This window comes from Ricinus communis, chromosome 5, assembly GCF_019578655.1.
Source record: "Ricinus communis isolate WT05 ecotype wild-type chromosome 5, ASM1957865v1, whole genome shotgun sequence".
NCBI classification, from domain to species: Eukaryota; Viridiplantae; Streptophyta; class Magnoliopsida; order Malpighiales; family Euphorbiaceae; genus Ricinus; species Ricinus communis.
The window spans coordinates 861,018-879,369 of record NC_063260.1 but is presented as its reverse complement, the minus strand read 5'-3'; the positions used below and the strand labels follow the sequence as shown (position 1 = coordinate 879,369).

The 18,352-nt window shown below is 31.9% G+C and overlaps 3 protein-coding genes and 2 non-coding genes across 7 annotated transcripts; 1 reads left to right on the top strand and 4 right to left on the bottom strand.

Annotated features, from left to right (window-relative positions):
- Positions 1-208: 208 nt before the first annotated feature.
- TRNAG-GCC lies at positions 209-279 on the bottom strand. The gene has a single exon. It is a non-coding gene; the product is annotated as a tRNA-Gly (tRNA).
- A 1,400-nt stretch (positions 280-1,679) lies between these two features.
- On the bottom strand, positions 1,680-3,998 carry LOC8273020 (probable leucine-rich repeat receptor-like protein kinase At1g35710). The gene has a single exon (XM_002533255.4). It carries the CDS (start codon positions 3,792-3,794, stop codon positions 1,866-1,868), a length of 1,929 nt encoding a protein of 642 aa, XP_002533301.2. The 5' UTR covers positions 3,795-3,998; the 3' UTR covers positions 1,680-1,865.
- Positions 3,999-5,665: 1,667 nt separating this feature from the next.
- On the top strand, positions 5,666-5,738 carry TRNAF-GAA. The gene has a single exon. It is a non-coding gene; the product is annotated as a tRNA-Phe (tRNA).
- A 2,399-nt stretch (positions 5,739-8,137) lies between these two features.
- LOC8273021 (receptor-like protein 53) lies at positions 8,138-10,279 on the bottom strand. Its single transcript, XM_002533256.4, has one exon. It carries the CDS (start codon positions 9,509-9,511, stop codon positions 8,222-8,224), a length of 1,290 nt encoding a protein of 429 aa, XP_002533302.1. The 5' UTR covers positions 9,512-10,279; the 3' UTR covers positions 8,138-8,221.
- A 2,284-nt stretch (positions 10,280-12,563) lies between these two features.
- On the bottom strand, positions 12,564-17,301 carry LOC8273017. Of its 3 annotated transcripts, XM_048374157.1 has the most exons (8): positions 17,033-17,295; positions 15,234-16,850; positions 15,077-15,131; positions 14,686-14,834; positions 14,409-14,495; positions 13,737-13,865; positions 13,476-13,557; positions 12,564-12,873 (listed from the first exon to the last, which is right to left on the bottom strand). In XM_048374157.1, exons 1-8 carry the CDS (start codon positions 17,108-17,110, stop codon positions 12,818-12,820), a joined length of 2,253 nt encoding a protein of 750 aa, XP_048230114.1. In that variant the 5' UTR covers positions 17,111-17,295; the 3' UTR covers positions 12,564-12,817. The 3 variants fall into 3 exon arrangements, with proteins under 3 accessions (XP_048230114.1, XP_048230116.1, XP_048230117.1); XM_048374159.1 differs by lacking the exon at positions 12,564-12,873 and having other exon boundaries at positions 13,461-13,601; positions 17,033-17,296; XM_048374160.1 differs by lacking the exons at positions 12,564-12,873; positions 13,476-13,557; positions 13,737-13,865 and having other exon boundaries at positions 14,409-14,534; positions 17,033-17,301.
- Between the last annotated feature and the right edge of the window lie 1,051 nt (positions 17,302-18,352).

Sequence of the window (18,352 nt, the reverse complement as noted above, 5' to 3'; positions counted from 1 at the left end):
ATAATTTACTTTTTAAAAATTTATCTTTGAAAAAGTATCAATTTTTATATAGTTTCCAACTTTGCAAATTACCGAAACACACCTAATTTACGTCAAACCCAAGATTGCAAATTAAAATAGATTTGAAAAAAAAAAGTTTTCAACTTGTTACAGCAATAAATATTTAGCAGTAATACCAAAATAATTAAAAGTGAAGCAAAAAACCTCATGCACCAGCCGGGAATCGAACCCGGGTCTGTACCGTGGCAGGGTACTATTCTACCACTAGACCACTGGTGCTTGTTGAGATGGCTTCCATTACGAATGGGAACCAATCCATAAGATGTTAACCAACTTGGGATCTATGGCTACCTAATACTCTAATTAAGAGAGTTTGAACTAGATTTAATTAATTCTGTTATTGTTTATTAATTGGTATTTTTATATTGATTAGCTTTTCTGTCGTAGATATTTAATGATAACGAATATTAATTCAATAGAAATAATATTTTAATAAATAATATTATATGTTAATATTTAATTAAATTTTATTTGAAAATAATGTTATATTAAAATTTTTTATTATTTTTTTTTTAAATAATGCTACACAGTTCACCTTAATTTGTTCCAACTCTTAGTTACATGATCTCACATAATATTTTCATAAAATTATCTTGTTAATCAAGAGAATAATCTTAAAAATATTAAGGATAGCCCCACCACGTAAGAAAGAGTGAATTAATTAGCATTTATTTAATATAATATAATATAGCATTGAAAACCTTGAGCTTTTGGTGATGAGGTGGCTATGGGTTCATTGGCATCTGCTAGGTCTTTTGGCCTTTAGTAAAAGAAAACATCAGGTATTAAAAAAAATAAAAAAGAATACTCATCAATAATTAATTATTATATATTTTTAATTGTTTTATTTATTTTATTGGCAAGTAAACAGGAGGAAGATTAGTTTACGCATAGGTTTCACTAAAAAACACCCTTGTTATGTGGTAGGCTATTGAAGTTTTCAAGGCAGAAAACAATTGAAGGTGCATAATGACAGATAAATACCCTAATAGAAGAAAAAGTTACAGAGAATATGCACATGCTTACCAATGGCAATTTGTGGAGAGCAATGAACAGGAAAAGTTTAATGGTAACCATATTTTAAGAACCTGACAGATTCTTTTTTTTTTTCCTGTGCAGCACACAATGGGAATTAGCAGCATGGGCTAAAGTACAGAAAAAAGCAAGCAAAACAAAAGAAACAAGTTATAACTTGTATGATGGGCTTTGTTCTTTTCTTGTTTCTCTGCACTGGGCTAGCTATGGTGCATGTTCTGTTTCAGAACTATTTCTATATTTATATATTCCTGGAAGTCACTTTCAGGTAGAAAAGAATACATCCTTTTCCTATAAATTCAAAATGGAAGTCAGAAAAGTTTAGATGAAGAACTATCTTTTCAAGGAGTTAGAAAGCATTAAAGTTGATCTTATTCTTTAATACTCGAAATTTTGTCTCATTCTACCTGTTGTAGTGTGAGGCACAGAGATTCAGGTCTCCAACCACTTGAGTTAAGTTTTGGTTAATTGTTTGCATTTTGTTTTCTTTCTGAAATGAAATAAATTATTTAATGAATTTCAACCAAATACTTTACTTAAATCCCATTTCACATATAATTTCCTTTAAATAAAAGGAAAGGAACTGATAGTCAGTACAAACTTTTCATTTCAAAAGGTAAAAGAACTTTACAATGAGAGTGAAACACTATCCTGCTAGAGCAATTATTGCAGTTGAACTGAAAAGTTGTATATTTCCTTCGAAGGGGGAAGATTTGAAAAAAGAAAAAAGGAAGGGCAAAATGCAAGAAACCAATCTTGCTAAAGTAGTACTAGAAGTGCTCACAAGGAGGAAGTGGAGTTCCACATAAGCCAGGATTATTCTTGAATGCAGATGCTGGAATAACAGCTTTGTGAGGAGGAATCTTTCCTCTCATTCTGTTATTAGAAACATCAAACTCTTTCAGCTCTTTTAAATTCAATACCTGCTTAGGAATGGCACCACTTAGTTTGTTTCTTGAAAGTAGAATTGTAGACAATTTCTTGGCATTTCCAAGCTCCTTTGGTATCTTGCCAAATAGACCATTATTCACTAGCTTCAGGACCTGCAATTCACTCATTTTCCCAAGTGAAGTTGGTATTGATCCTCCTAATCTGTTGTGTGACAGAGTCAAAGAACTAATGGAACCCATTGCAGGTTTGTCTCCAACGTTACCATCAATTGGTCCATGGAACATATTTTCGGAAAGGTCAATGGAGTTAAAATGGCCTAATGGGTCTTGAACTGTTTTAGAGAAAATTACATTTATGCTGCCAGTAAAATTGTTGGAGTGAAGATCAAGATCCATCAGAAGTGAAAGATTCTTGAAATCAACTGGAATTGATGAGTGAAAGCCATTGCTCGATAAGTTGAGAAATGAAAGGCTAGTCATGTTACCGATCCAATGAGGCAATTTTCCTGTCAAACCATTGCTTGACAAGTCAAGTATTGATATAGATGATGAAGCTAGCCAGCGCGGTAGCTGCCCTTCGATTCCAGTCTTCGCCAACATAAGCCGAAAAAGTTTTAGTTTCTTTAACCAGCTTGGTAATTTAACTAGTCCCATATGATTAAATGACAGATTCAAATCCTGTAACCTCTGCAATTTAGCTAGCTGAGAAGGGGGTTTGCCAGAGAGCTGGTTTCTTGACAAATCGAGTGTTTGAAGATTGTGTAAATTGCCAAGACTCGAAGGGATCTTGCCTGTGAAAGAGTTGTTAGAGAAAAATATCTCAGTAAGAGTCGTTAGATGACCAATGGTTGCAGGAAGTCTCCCAGTGAGCTTGTTGTTTTCAAGAATTAATCTTTCGATCTTTGACAGCTGACCAATTGATGGTGGCAAACTTCCTGTCAGCTTGTTTTCTGATAAACGACAGAATTGCATCGAAGTAAGTCTAGATATTGAAGAAGGAATAGTTCCTGTAAGATGGTTTTGATTGAGATATAGTAGCACTAGTGAAGAAAGTCCGCCTATAGATCCTGGAATTCCTCCAGTTATCTGGTTTTCAGATAGATCAAGATATTTGAGATTCTTAAGATTTCCAATACCTGCAGGAATGCTACCAGAGAAGTTGTTACCATGAAGATCAAGCACAGTTAGCAGGACCAACTTCCCAATTGTAAAAGGAATCGACCCAGACAACAAATTTCCTGATAAACCCAATTCTGATAATGATTTCCAGGATTTAGCAACAAATGAAGGAACACTGCCTGATATCAAATTATTACTAAGATACATTTTTGTAAGCTGAGTAAAGTACCTAAAAGTCAATGGTATTGAACCAGTAAGCTTGTTTGAATCAAGAAAGAGATAAATAAGCTGCGACAACTTGCCAAATTCTTGAGGAATTGGACCCTTTAATTCCTTGAGATTACTCAAGTCAAGAAATTGAAGACTAGAAAGATTTCCAAGAAATGGAGACAAAGTACCTACCATGTAAGTGTCTTCAATTAAGTCATTGTCAGAAACAAGACCAGGACGAGTAACATTAACAACTCTGCCTGAAAAATCACATCCAACACCATCCCAAGAAGTGCAGCAATCAGTTGAATCTGTCCAAGAATGCAAGAGTTTTGAAGGGTCATATGTGATTTTCTTCTTAAAATCAAGTAATGCTTCTTTATCAACTGAATGGCATCCCTTGGAGACCAATAAAAATGGTGAGAAGGAGAGAAGGAACAGGAAAAAGAAGGTTTTGGCATGCATTACTGGAATCTCCATAATTGATTGTGTTTGAGATGACAGAATTACAGATTGGGGAAAAAGAGGTGATGATGAATAGTAGCTGCATGTGTTCAGATTAGTTGTTAGATTGATCAAGATTCCTGTGACCGTTTATCAGATACACAAAGGCAGGCCCTTTATGACTAAATGGAAAGTGCATAATATTTTATGAAATTATATATGGATAGTTTAGATTTATTGCCATATGGAAGTTTCCTCTTTGTCAATAAAGAATCCCAAGAAGTGACACTAGATATGGAACAACTAATATATGATTTTTATTTTTCCACTTCCAGACAATTTTAGGAATAATCTGATAAAATATGTATGGTCATGGTTCTTCTAGATCATAATCTTTAAATTATATTTTGAGTAGAAAAAAGCAAGTGCTAATGCTGTTGTTAAATCTTTGAATGCATGAATGGTGAGCTATATAATAAAAGATTGTCATCTATTTAAATATTATTATTATTAATAAGTCTACCTGTTAAAAATTATATAAAAAGAAAATATTTTATCATTTGTAATTTTTTTGTACATACTTGGGTTTTTCTAGTGAACACTTTTATCAAATTAGACTAAAAGATTGGTGAAAAAGAATATTTAAGTTATGATTTTGTTTTTCTAAAAGTAGGAGCAATCTCATTTACAAATTAGACTACATTTTGAAGACCCACCATTTGTGTGTACAATTGGAGTGGATAAGGTGATATCATTCATCATTGTAGCTTGAAAATATCATCATCCTTAACAAAATCTTATGGGTATCAATTACTTATGTCCCTACTCTATGATAAGTGCAGGAACTTCTCTTCTGAAATTAAATATTTAAGTAGAATTACAAATACATGAATCATTATATTCAAGATTCTTCTAATTTCTTTTATATAATTAGTGGGTGTTGAGTAGGAGAGAATGAATGAATGAATGAAGTGGAATTTCATCATGGGCATGGCTGAAGTTTTGGATAGAGAAAGGCAGCTTTTGCACAAAAATGGAATCTAATGGGACCACTTTCACATCCAATGCTTTGCCTGACAAAGGCATTTAGGAACCTTGGTTTCTGCAAGTTATAATGAATGGCTGTGGCCATCATAATTCATAACTTGGTGATTGGAAACTAGCTATTGACACATACTTCCTTGGTTGATGGGAGCTTTCTAAAGTTGTTAAATTTTTTATTTTATTTTATTTATTTTTACTTGGAAATTTAATAATTCTTAAAGTCTAAGTAAAAATAAAAATATAAAAATTCAATAAAATAAACAAGGGTTACATGAAATATGTATAAAATGTCCTTAATAAAATAAAAAATAAAAATTCAAAGGCTAATTACAATAAAATAAAAAGTAATATTAGTGATAAAGTGCAGCATAAACTTGAAACAGCTATGCAGTTCCAAAGTAATATTAGTGAAGAACATGTATCAAAACAAGCTTAGCTATAAGATTATTTTACCAAACAAATTCACCTAATTGGACACACAATTGTGCAGTTATGCACAACTTTATTGAACTATTTTTGTTTGTTTTCTTATTAATTTTATTTATCTTGTGTGATAAAATAAATACAAGAAATCATTTATAATTTTTTGTCATTAGACATTATGAAACAAAGATGAAAACACTACATGAGTTGTCAGATAATTTTTATCTGTTGCAAAAATTAAGAAAAAGGAAATCCAAACCGATTGAGTTTTTTTTATTTTAGTAAAACTTAAATAGATAATTTTTAGATACTCTTCAATATAGATGATAATATATATTTCTTTCTAATAGTTTCTTTATAAAACGAACTATTATGCAAACAAACCAAAAGTTTTTCTATAAATTAATTATATTATTGCAATATTTAATGATGGACAACTAGCGGGGATAGCTCAGTTGGGAGAGCGTCAGACTGAAGATCTGAAGGTCGCGTGTTCGATCCACACTCACCGCAAGTCATTTTTATTTTGTTGCATTTTATGAGCTGGGTTTTTTGTTGACTTACAGGCTGGCCCGTCCAATTTAGATTATTTTAAAATGTAGGCCCATTAAATTCGTGTTTGTTTTGTTTTATCTTTTTATGAGGCAGGCTGTTGGGTCCTACAACTGGGCCCTTGTACTATACCTTATTTTCACGTATAGGGCCCTTTAAATCTACAAGAATCCAACAAAAGGACCTATAAATATTAAGTCCACATGACATCTGTTGAATTACTTTACTAAGTTTACTTCTAGTAAAAATTACTCTCTTGACTCTTTAGTTTTTTTTTTTCTTTTAAATATTATATAAAATTAATTTATTGTTCATTGTAACTACATTTAGATGCACATATATTTTTTAAGAAATAGGTTAATTCTAGCTACATGTAGATGCACATATATTTAAAAGAAATGTGTCAATTCTAGCTATATTTAGACATGCATATGCTAAAATTGCTCATATGGCATAGTTTTTTCATTATTTTCTTTCTCATGTTTCGAAATAAATTCATTTATAGTTCTTGAGTTTAAGTGTATTTCTCATTAATATTCTTAAACTATAAATAATCCTTTAGAAATCTCTCTACTTCGCTTTTTATAGTCTGAAAATCCTTATATGATCTAATTTCAATTGAAGTTTTGATATGACTCGAGTAATATGTGTCGTGGTAACCTATTCCTATTCAAATTTATTGTTTTTATTTCTTAGAAATTGAATTCCTAAATAAAAGTTGAAATGAAATTAGATAAATGTAACCTTTAAGATACAAAATCAAAACTCAGACACTTTCAAGGAACAAATTAAAACTGAAGGGACATTAATGAGATCCACATAAATATTGAGGGATTGTGATGGAAAATTACCAATTCCCGCACAATCCAAAGAATCATCCTTCCCTAATTGTGGTAACATAAAAAAGCATGTGGACCCCTATGGGGGAAATTTCATGCGCGTCTACTCCACGCCCCATAATTCACGTGGACACCAACGTTATTCTGTCAGACCATAGACAAAAGATCTAGTCTTCGATCACCCTTGTCATAAAATCCCCCATTCTTCTCATCATTGCACCCTCCCCCCCAATTAAATCCAAAACATAACCTGCTAATTAAATTCATTGTAAAATCAATGAGATTTCATCCAATTACTTATTTATATATTAAATTAATAAAAATTATAATTTATTAATTTTTATAAAAAAATATATCACTTATTTATATTAAAATATAAAATATCTATATATATAATTTTATGATTTATAGTGATATATACATTAGATTTAAATAAAAATAATTACTATAAATATCTTTTTATAACTTACATTTTCTTTTCATTAAGTTTAAAATTTCATAAATTAAAATATAAGCTGATTTTTAATTTATGAGTATAGGCATTAGGTATGATCACCGTGGCCAATTTATAAAAATTCAAATAATTAATTTAAAATTTGAAAAAAAATATTTAAAAAACTTAATATAGACGATCACTTTTGAATCTCAACTAACTTGTAGTTAGATTAAAATAAAATATTTTATAGTATACATTTTGATTTTTAAATTAAAAGGATTAATTATGATTTTCCCCTAAAATTCAATCAATTATTTAAAAATTCATTCCAATTATTCTTCAAGAGGAACATAAACCGCTGGTTTCAAACAAATCTTAGATCTATTGTCACATCAATTTATCAATTTAAGTTTTTCCATCAACATAATTGAAGAATTTTAGCAAGTTATTTTTTCTATATTTTTTTATAATTATGCTTTTAATAATACATATTGATATGTAAAATCTAAATTCAATGAATAAAGTATTTGTTCTTTCCTTCTAGAAAAAAGTGTTAATTTTAATTAAACTTAATTGCTAAAAAAGTAAGATATTTTATATTTTTTATTGAATCTAGAAAGATTTATTTAAGTTTTGATTTTAATACTATATTTTAATTTTAATTTTAGTACAAAATAAATTATTCATCAAATTTATTAATGTAGCATAAATTTTGATAATAATAAAATAGAGTTGAGTCTATTATTAAAATATTATTATTTAAATATATAAAATTGATTTTTTTTCTTGACTCTAAAGTTCTATTAATTATATATGGTCAAACGTTAATACTTTGATAATAAAGATACTAATTTAATCTTTTTTTCTTTCGTCGTAAAAATAAATATCACATCAATTAATTTAATTAATAATTTAATTGAGCCTAAAATTGAATTAAACGTTAACATAAAGTATTAAAATTAAAAAACTTCAAAAACTGCATTACAAATTAGAGGAACTTTTTGACAATTAAGAATGTATATTATGGCAAAGTGTTGAATACTTGAACAAATAAGAAACAATAATAATCAGCAAAAAGAAGGAAATACACAGAATAATTTTCATTATTAACAAAAAGAATACACTAGTAATATAATCACGTTAATCCATTTGTTTTTCATTTGTCCAATTTAGGGAATAAAAGGGCTAAAACTCTTACACTCCATTAACGATTTCTGCACACCGCCTTGACAGAAAAAGAAACTTGTAGGACATCTATACAAGCAATTATCATTCAATCTAACATCTACAGAACCTGGTTGAAGCTTTATTAATTGCACTGGTATAGGTCCAAACAAGTAATTCCCTCCTAATAACAATCTTGCAAATGGTGAAAATCCTGATCCAATAAGCGATGCTGCAGCTTTAATGGCGAATTGGGTTGGTATCATTCCTGTGAATTTGTTGTTCTCTAGTGATAAAGCAGAGAGCTTTGGCATTAATGGTAGGAATGAAGGTAAAAAACCTTGAAGTTGGTTGTTGCTTAAATCCATGGCAATTAGCTCGCTCTGAATAGGGCTTGAAGGTAAGGAAAATGGGGATGGGGATTGTACGGAGGTGAAGTAATTGAAAGAGAGAGTGAGCTGTTGAAGTGACGGATGTGTAAAGAGAAGAGAAGGAACTAAGCCACTGAGTTTATTGTGACTAAGATCTAGTACTTGTAGAAAGACCAAATTTTTAAAACTTTCAGGGATGGTGCCTTGCAAGGTGTTGTTTCTCATGGAGATTTGAACTAAGGATGATGGAAGTGAATATGGAACTTTTCCTGATATTGCATTGTCACTAGCATCTAAAAAGTAGAGATTTTTTAAAGAACCCAACTCGGGGAACTCACCATATAACTTGTTGGATTGAATTTCGAGCCTTTTTAAGCTAATTAGACCATTGATGCTTGCAGGGATTGTGCCTTGAAGTATGTTGTTATCGAGATAAAGTTCTTCGAGTTTAGTGAGTGAGCCAATCGATGTAGGTATGTTGTTAGAAAACCAGTTTCTTGACAACCCGAGTCGAGTTAAACGAGTTAAGTTGGAGAAAGACTCGGGGATTTGACCATAAAAATTATTGCTTGAAAGATCAAGGGTTTGCAAGTAAGGTAAGTTCCAAGAAATGGAAGAGAGGGAACCAGAGTAACCAGCTTGATCAAGACTGACTTCAGTAACTCGACTCATGCCGGAAACAAGAAGATCACACCTGAACCCACATGTGAATTTCTCACTAAATAAACTATCACATGGATCAACAGAGAAATCCCATGAACTCAAGCAAGAACCTGGACTCACTGAGCTTGCTTCAATCCCATTTTTAAGCTGTTTCAGAACCTCTACATCCTGCCAATGCGTCTTTGCTTCTACTGTGACGAGTGACAAGCTTGTGAGTACTACTGTAACTATAAGGAGAAGAGAAGATTTGAGAGTACCCATTTGGCGGATTTGAGTAAAGGAAGTAAAGAAGGTGTTTTTGAAGAAGATAGATAAGAAAAATAAAGATGGAGGGAAGAAGAAGTTAGTCCAAGAGAACTGGGTTTTATTTTTTGGACTACTTTTTTGCCACTTTGCGCTGAGTGATGTGTTTTTTCTTGTGCTCTGCTAGTGGCTTCACGGGCTGTCTGTCAGAAAGGCTTCCTCTAAATTTGTATGCATGTTTTAGTGAGAGAGAGAGAGAGAGAGAGAGTGGTGAGTTTTTCAGACTGATATGTGGGGGCTTTTGTCGAAAGAGACACAGGGAGATTGTTTGTTGCAGGGAAGGACGCCTTTTCTTGGCTTGGCTTTGTGCTGTGTTTGGGAAGAGAGGAAAGAAAATGGGTGGGGGAGGGAGAGTCTTAAAGTGGGGGAAAAAAATGAGTCATGTGTGTGGCCCATAAATTTGTTAATCTGGGTTTGAGTTGGCGTTGGCTGGTGTTTGTTGTTATCATCATCTCATCTCCTTGCCCGCATGTGAATACATGATGTTATTGAAATCAGAAAATGCAGTTTTCTTGTGCCTCACAATTGGGATTTTGGATAGATGGAAAGTGGATATGCCCATGTTAGAGACTAGAAATGCATGGCTTTCGGTTATGCTGAACAAAGTTTGTGGCGGCAATTGATCACAATTGCCCAACTCCAAGGATAAAACTTCAACTTCTACATATTATAATTTTGATTTTCTATGCTTTTATTAACAATATTTAATGGAAACGCATAATTTGATGTATTATAAATCTGAATGAGACCTTTAAATTAGAAATGTGTGCAAATATTTTAGTTTAACCAATAATAATTTGCCTCCACCAATATACTTCAGAAAATAATTGACAGGCAAAAGTGGAAGTTGAATAAACAAAAGATGTTTCACTTTTATTTATGTGATTCATTATTGGTTTTTTTTTCCCATTTTTGTTGAAAGGTAAATGTTTTACTCCTTTGTGCATGTGTAGATAAAGTGATCCTGCGATTCTCTTTATGTTTCTCTTTGGCAAATATACTTCAAGCCTCTAAATTTTTTAATTTTAATTTATTGAGTCCTTGCAATTTTAATTTTTTAATTAAAGCAAAACTAAAAGTACAAGAGCTCAATAAACAAATAAAAATCTCATATAAAAAATTCTTAATCCAAATAAAAATAAAAATATAAACGTTCAATACATCAAAATAAAAATTCATAAACTTAACAATGAATTTTCCCTTTCTCCTCTGGTAAATAATAATCAATTAATAATCAAATAACAAGTTATTTATTTGCTCAACTCACCTCCATCATGAAGCATATCATCTTAATAGAAGTTACAGTAGTACTATAGCACATACAATCAGTTGTCATTTATATATCTTAATAAAGCTTAATGGAGGTTATAGAGTCAGACAAAGGCAGCATGATTCTAAGTTGTTAGTTGTTACAAAGAACCACCATATTGGTGGGTGTCTGGTCCCCAATGTCAAAAGGATGAAAGATGGTCAACAAGTAGTTGATAACTTCCTTTGTATTTTAACATTTGTTTGCAAGTTACCACCAAATTCCAGAACATAGATTCTCACATATTACTCTTTCTTGACCACCCATTTCTCTAACTGTTCTGAGAAAGAACTCTTAATCATCATATTCTGCTAACAACCATCTTAGTTATTTAATTTCCTTCTAGAAACTAGGGCTTTTTACATTTACCCTATGTTTGAAAAGAAATAAATAAAGGATGATGGTAAATAAGAGAGGGAAATAACTTTTATTTTACTTGAAAAAGAAAAAAAATAAAATATAGTTTAAAAGTTGTTGACGCGGAGAACCCCTTTCCATACAAGTTCTCGTCTCGTCTAACGGTCTCTCTCTTTCAATTTACGGAGAGGGAATGTAACTCTTAATAAAAAGACGACGAAATTAGGAAATATCTTAAAGTACTAATTTTTATGTATATTTCCTATAATACAGAAGGAGCAAGCTTTACTTATTGTAGATGCACTTAACTATGAACAACTAAAAGTATACAATGACTTTAACATGATTTAGTCATAGAATTTCAAATAATTAAAAATACCTTAAAGTTGTTTTTACAAAAGAATTTGAAAGGCTCGTTTTCTTTTTTCCAGTAGCAGCTCTTAAACTTGTATTTGTTTGGAAGAATGAAAAGGAGTAAAGATTTATATATATTAGCCCCAAAATATTAACCAATTACATTTCCTTCCTATTCTGTATCTAATCAATTTTTGTACACCTATACATATTTCTTTTTATTTGCCATCCTTACATAACAAACACATGCTAAAGAAGCATTTAGTGGCTATGAAAGAGGATGTTTCCTTTGGCAATTGGGATAAGCAATGTGTTGGAATCACTTGCACAAGACAAGAGATACTAGAAAAAGGTTTTTGGAAAGTTTTGGGTGAGATGTAAGAAAACCTTTTATTTAAATTTATTTATTTATTTATTGACCCTAAAGTTTTATGTGGCCAAATCCAATTGTAGCCCATGGTCAGATTCCTTTATATCTATAGATTAATATTGGATCTTATTTAGCTAAACAACAAAATGGAAATCTACCAATCATGTAGTTTGTTGGATAACATTCAATGCCATTTAAAAACCTATCTCATGTACAATTAGCCCAGTAACAGATTGGGGCTTCTGCAGAGAAGTGAAGGATAGGCAGTGCTACAATCCTAGGCACAATCATTAAGTAAATGTGATCCAACCAAATTAAATAACTAAAAACTTAAATTACATATTTGATATAATTTGATTGATTTTAGATGTAAAATACTTTGAATCAGTTCTAAAATTATCCAAAAACCATTTTAAAATAATCTAGTTTAGTTATAAAACCATTTAAAATAAATAAGTTAATTTGTTCTGTCACAGAAACCAAGAATTACAAAGCCAGTAAGCCAATTCAGTCCTCCATCTTAAATTGACTGAATTTACAGAAGTATGTTTACCAGCAAGAAGGAACTTTATTATTAATATGTTATTTGACTGTTCCATTAGTTGGTCAGCAAGGCCAAGTTGGAACTTCAGAAAAGCAATTTTATTGTCCTTTCCATGTAAGCAAGCAGATAAGCTAGTTATGAGGATTTTACATGTAAGCAAGCAGTCAAATGTACACAACAATCTGGTCCTATCTAGTCCATTGCATAGCTTTGGTACTTAAAAAAAAAAAAAAATCAACAGAAGATCACCAGGCTCTGGTATAAGTAGAAACATGGGTGAAAAAGTACACTAACAGTTTTTTACCTCACCTTATCATCTATGTCTCACTGTCATAACCCAACATGTGATCTCAAGTTTGTCCCATCCATCCTGTAGGTTTCTGCTTCTGCATAATCATCAAAGAGAGAAAAACTGCAGTTTTCCTACTAGTATTTTACCAATTTACTAGACAATCACCAGCAAATCCATCATATCATAGTCCAATTATATCCGACTCTTTGGTTCGTTGATGTTTCTAATTGTGCATGCACTTATAGACAGGATAAATGCATATGGTAGTAGCAATAGAAACATGAATTTAAAGTGGAAGTGGAAATGATGCAAAACTTGTTTGCTACTTCATCCGAAAAAGAAAGACATCTGCCATAAAAAGGGCTTGACTAAACAATTTTATTATATATGATTAATGATTATGTGATAGAAATCTGTTTCCTCGCTACTTTTTCTCTTTTTATCCACATCAGATGAAAAATCAACTATGTTTCATATTCATAATATGATTTTCCATAAACACATTTACTGCCGAAGACACATAACTCTCCACTGTACATAGTTGGATGGTGTATGTGCACCCAACAGAAGGCTTCACTACTACAAACACTAATTTTATTCACCTAAAGAAGCTTGAAAAGAAAGTAAGGAACCAGTTGGGAACTTTCTTCTATCTCATGGAACCACCTTCAGACCATTCAAATTTGATATTGTTACCTTGGAAGTTTTTTACGGCATTTATCAGATGCCGCCCCACAGATTTGCTGTTAATTTCAAACATGAATGCCATTTCCCCAATCTGCAGATTCAATGCTAGTGATATTATTGATTGTCTTGCAAAGGCTGAGCAAATTAGTGCATGCAATACGATAAAACACAAAAAAGTAGTATAAATTAAGATAGCAGATATAATGGGGGAGCAAAACTCTCAGACAGTTTAAAGCTTATCAAACCGAAATAAAACAGGAAGCAACATACCTCAATCAAACTACTTGAACCAAGAACCATACTGTGTCCGGTAACAACTTCTTTGCCATTCAAAAATACCGGACTCCTACCAAGATTCTTCAAAAAGAAGGAACCATCTGTATCCAACTTTATGAGTGCCTAGCAACAGGTGACTACCAGTCATACTTCTATACATTTCAGGAACAAATAAAATGCCAACAAGCTGGAAGGAGTTAATGACAGCCAAGCATCAGATTTTTTTCTTAAGGGAAAAAAATTATTTCCTTTCTAATTTTACAAATGCCGGGTGAAGTTGGAGTTATAAATCCTATATAGTAACATCTGTCTAGAACAATTGTCTTTAAACTATAAAAAAACTTACCTATCAGAGGTAGAGCATAACCGAGTGCACTGGGTTGAACAAAATGATCCTACCAAATTCAAACTAAATTATCAAGGGTAAGATTCCCAAAACATGTTTTTCTTCCCCTGCGTTGCTTCTCCTTTCCTTTATTTTCTTTTTCCCCCTCAATTCCTTATGCTTCAGTTTTATAGTGGACAAATCATCAGAAAGTGCATTGCTATGAATCCTCATTCATTATCCAAAAGAGAAAATTTTCATCTAGCATGAAGGAATAATAGGAACTCTACGTGGCCTGCTAAACAAAAATTTTTATCAGAAGATACTCAAATGAATCCCACCTGCCGTCTTGATATTTTGTTGGCAGGCCCTTCTCTTCCTAAGTCAATATCAACTTCCATATCATCTGTTGCTCTGCCAATTATTACCTACAAGGTAGTTAGGTCATACACGAGCAAGAATACAACCTGACATGATGACTAAAAATCAGAACAAGCAGAGAAATTAATCTCGGCCGTATAATACAACTAAAAGATTAATTTTTAATGAATATCAATACAACCAATACCAGCTATAGTATTGAGAAAAAGAAAAGAGTTCGACATTAGTTAAAAATACCTCAGTTTTCCTTATATAATGTTTCAAATGGCGCCCATACAAGAGAGCAAGTGCACCTCGAGATGCAATGGCTCTTTGCATAGATGACCGAGCACATTGTTCCAACCTTATAATCGACCTTCTAGCATCTTCATTTTGATACCTTGAGACTAGAAATTATAAAAACAAATGGATTTATTTCAACTTTGTGGAATATTTAACATGTCAATTAATATTTGGCTCCATAGAAAATAAAAGTATTTAAAGGGCAGAGTATCATCTGAAAGCCAGTAATTAATAGCATAATCTGAAACCTAGAGGCTAGAGCAGCATTGTTTCTAACACACTGTTTATAGGATAACTTTGCATATATGATGGAAACATATACTAGGAAGCAATATTTATGAGTTACCTTCCCTACAAATATAAGAATCTGTATCATCTGGACATAAGTCCATTTGGAGTATCTGAAAGGAAATAACAAGAAGTTAACCAGAGAAATAACCCAGAATAACTTGAAACAGAAAATTAATATAAGTCCCCTATTTAACAGATTTATTCAGACTTACCATGGCCTCAATTTCAGAATACGATGGAACATCATCATCACTCTCAGATTCTTCCTCATTTAACATTGAGGGGTCTGCTTCAGGTACTGACGTAATTTGCTCCGGGGAGCCTGCTTGTGCATATAATGGCAAGCCCATGGCATCACAAGCATGTGACGATTCTGCATTTAGCAATCCAACCTTGGCAGAAGTTAGAGTGGCCAGCGCTGTACTATTTTGATTTGGGTCTGTGTCAGCATTTCTAGCCTGTCTGAAAGCCACATCTTCAAATTGACATTTGACTCCGCAGCCAACAAGTTGGTGGACTGGGTTGGTTACTGGCAATATTTCCAGTCCCTTTATACGGGAAACAACAAGAGATTTTGTAGGATTACCTTCTTTCTCCACCAAGCTTTGCTTGTGTTTGTCATCCTTAGGACATGATAAAAATTGGTAACCAGTTTCTTTAGAAGTTCTTGCCATTATGGAAGAACTAAATTCTTTATGTAAGAAAACATCATCATTGCATGGAATTTCAGTGTCTTCACTGTTTAAAGTGCACTCCATCTCTCCGTCGTAGCTTTCTGTATTCACTGCCAATACAGATGGTAGTAAACTGATTTCTGAATGAAGATGACCATGCTGCTCAACATCACCACGCAGAGAACACTCAGCAATAGCCTCTGCAGGACATGTACTGGCAGAAATTGCAAGGCTTTTATCTGAAAATAATGTCTCTGAATCTTTAGCATCTGATGAATTGCCATGAAAATCATTAGGACAATTCACCAAAAGTCCATCATAACAAGATTTATCTATTGCCTCTTCTCCATCTGCATCTACTAAAAGCAACTCGTCCTCATTCACAAAATTCAACAATGACTCCGAAAGATCTGCATAATCACATTCTGAGATGGCAGTTGAATTATTAAGTACATCAGCGTCATGTTTGTTTTGCAGTATTTCCTCTGAATGCATGACACTCATTCCTGATAAAATTGTTTTATTACCATTCAATTCCACATCATTACGATGCATCAATACTTCATGCTGACCTTTATCTTCAATGCTTGCAGTAATTGGCATTGCAGAAGCAGAAACATCCTCAACCATTTCCCACATAGCCAACGGAGATGCAAGTGCCCCAGCATGAAATGAAGGACTACTTTCTGACAATGAATGCGAAAGTCTCATTTCCTTAACCCTGTCACAACTCTGAAAGTCAACTAATCTGTCTCTAACATTATGCGGAACAATTCTTCCCATATTATCTTGTTCAAAAGAGGAAGCCCCAACATGAAGTTCATTACAGCATTCCTTCCCATCAAATCCAAAATGGGTATGATTAGTATCAAATACCATAGTATCTCGACAACTAGTATGATGACCACGGCTTTTCTTTCTCATAACATAGTACAATCGTCTAACACTTTCAAGCTTTCTTTTAGCAGAAACCTGAGCAGAACTTACTTTATCATTCTTAACAGAAAATTCAAATTCCATCATTTTAGCAGAAGCTTCTTCTGAAATAATAGGATCATAAAGAAGAGAATACCATCTATCACGCAATTCTCCTAGTGAAAACTTTCTAGAGAATCTCACTGCCCCTTTAGCAAGTGCTTCCAAAGAAGCACCTCCCTACAATAACAAACAAGGCAACAATTTAAACCAAAATTCCATTCATAGCTTTATAATTAAAGATGAAATCAACCATTTTAGGGTTTCTTGACTAGCTCCAAAATGGGAGCAGAGAAAACCAGGGTCTTCAAGATTATCAAAAATCATGAAGTAAATTGAGGGAAAAGATAAGAGAAGTATACCTCAACAGCGTTCTTTAACAAGAGGTCATCTTCAGGGATCCACGAAGGAATTGAAGCAGCTAGAAGAGCTGCTGCCATTTTAGTATAGTGATCAAAGAATTGAGATTAAAATCTATGGATTTTCATGGAAATTCGAGTTAATTTCTGAAAATCTGAACGTTATTAATCGTGGAATTGAAATACTAAGAAACTAAATTTAGCTTTTCAAAAACGCGGGTAATGGGTGACCCGTGGGCCTGTGCATGCGATGTACAGTGCATCCCTTGCCAATTGCCTTCAGTTGCAATTGGAAACAAAGTTCAATATGCCCCCTGAATTTGTGCTGAAGCCTAAATAGCCGCAATTAGGACTATTTCAATAACCACCCGTTTCGTTCAAACTGAGAATAGAGATAAATAAAACGTGAATGATTTTTTTTTTAATATTTTATCCGATTCAGTATGAAATAAATATTGAATTTATCTTTTTATAATACTAATAAAAATATTTAATTATAATTAAAAAGAATGTTAAAATTTATAATTATTATATATATAATAAATAATAATAATATATTATATTAAATGAATTTTTATTTGATTTATTTTGTTATTTATAATTTATTTGATTTAATATGAATAAAAATAAAAATTTTATTTCTTAATACTTTATTTGAGAAATAAATAAGAAAAGAACGGTAGAGATGAACAAAAAGGAAAATTTTGTTTTTGAAATAAATAAGGTGGAAAGAATAATAAAAAAAGAAACTCTTTCCTTCTTTTCCTCTTCAAAAAAAGTGAAGAGAGAGATTCAATATTCATATTTATTCAATTGGTTTTTCCTTCCATTTTCAAACCTACAAAACATTTAATAGTTCAAAATAACGAAATAATCTTATTCTGATTTTAAAATAAATTTTAATAAGCCAAACACTCATAATAAAAATCGCCTCATTTTCATTCACATTGTCATTCTATTCGTTTTAGGAATCAAATCACTTCTAAATTAACATAGAAATTCTATATAATGGCTTAATAAATCCAAAACAATTAACAACTTCTATTCTTTTTAAAGATCACTCTTTTTTATTTTATTTCTCTTTAATCTTTATCTTCTTTCTAAAAAAATTAAAAAGACATCAATTTTATAATATGTTACCATTTTATCTTATTTTTCCTGATACTAAAAAATTAAACACACCCCATTAAAATAAATATTCTGAAAATAAAAAAAAATAAAAAAAATAGAAAAACAGTGTCATATTGTAAACAATCAATAGATTTAATGAGAAAAAGACGCGAAATATATATATATATACATAAGGTTAATGCAAATAAGATC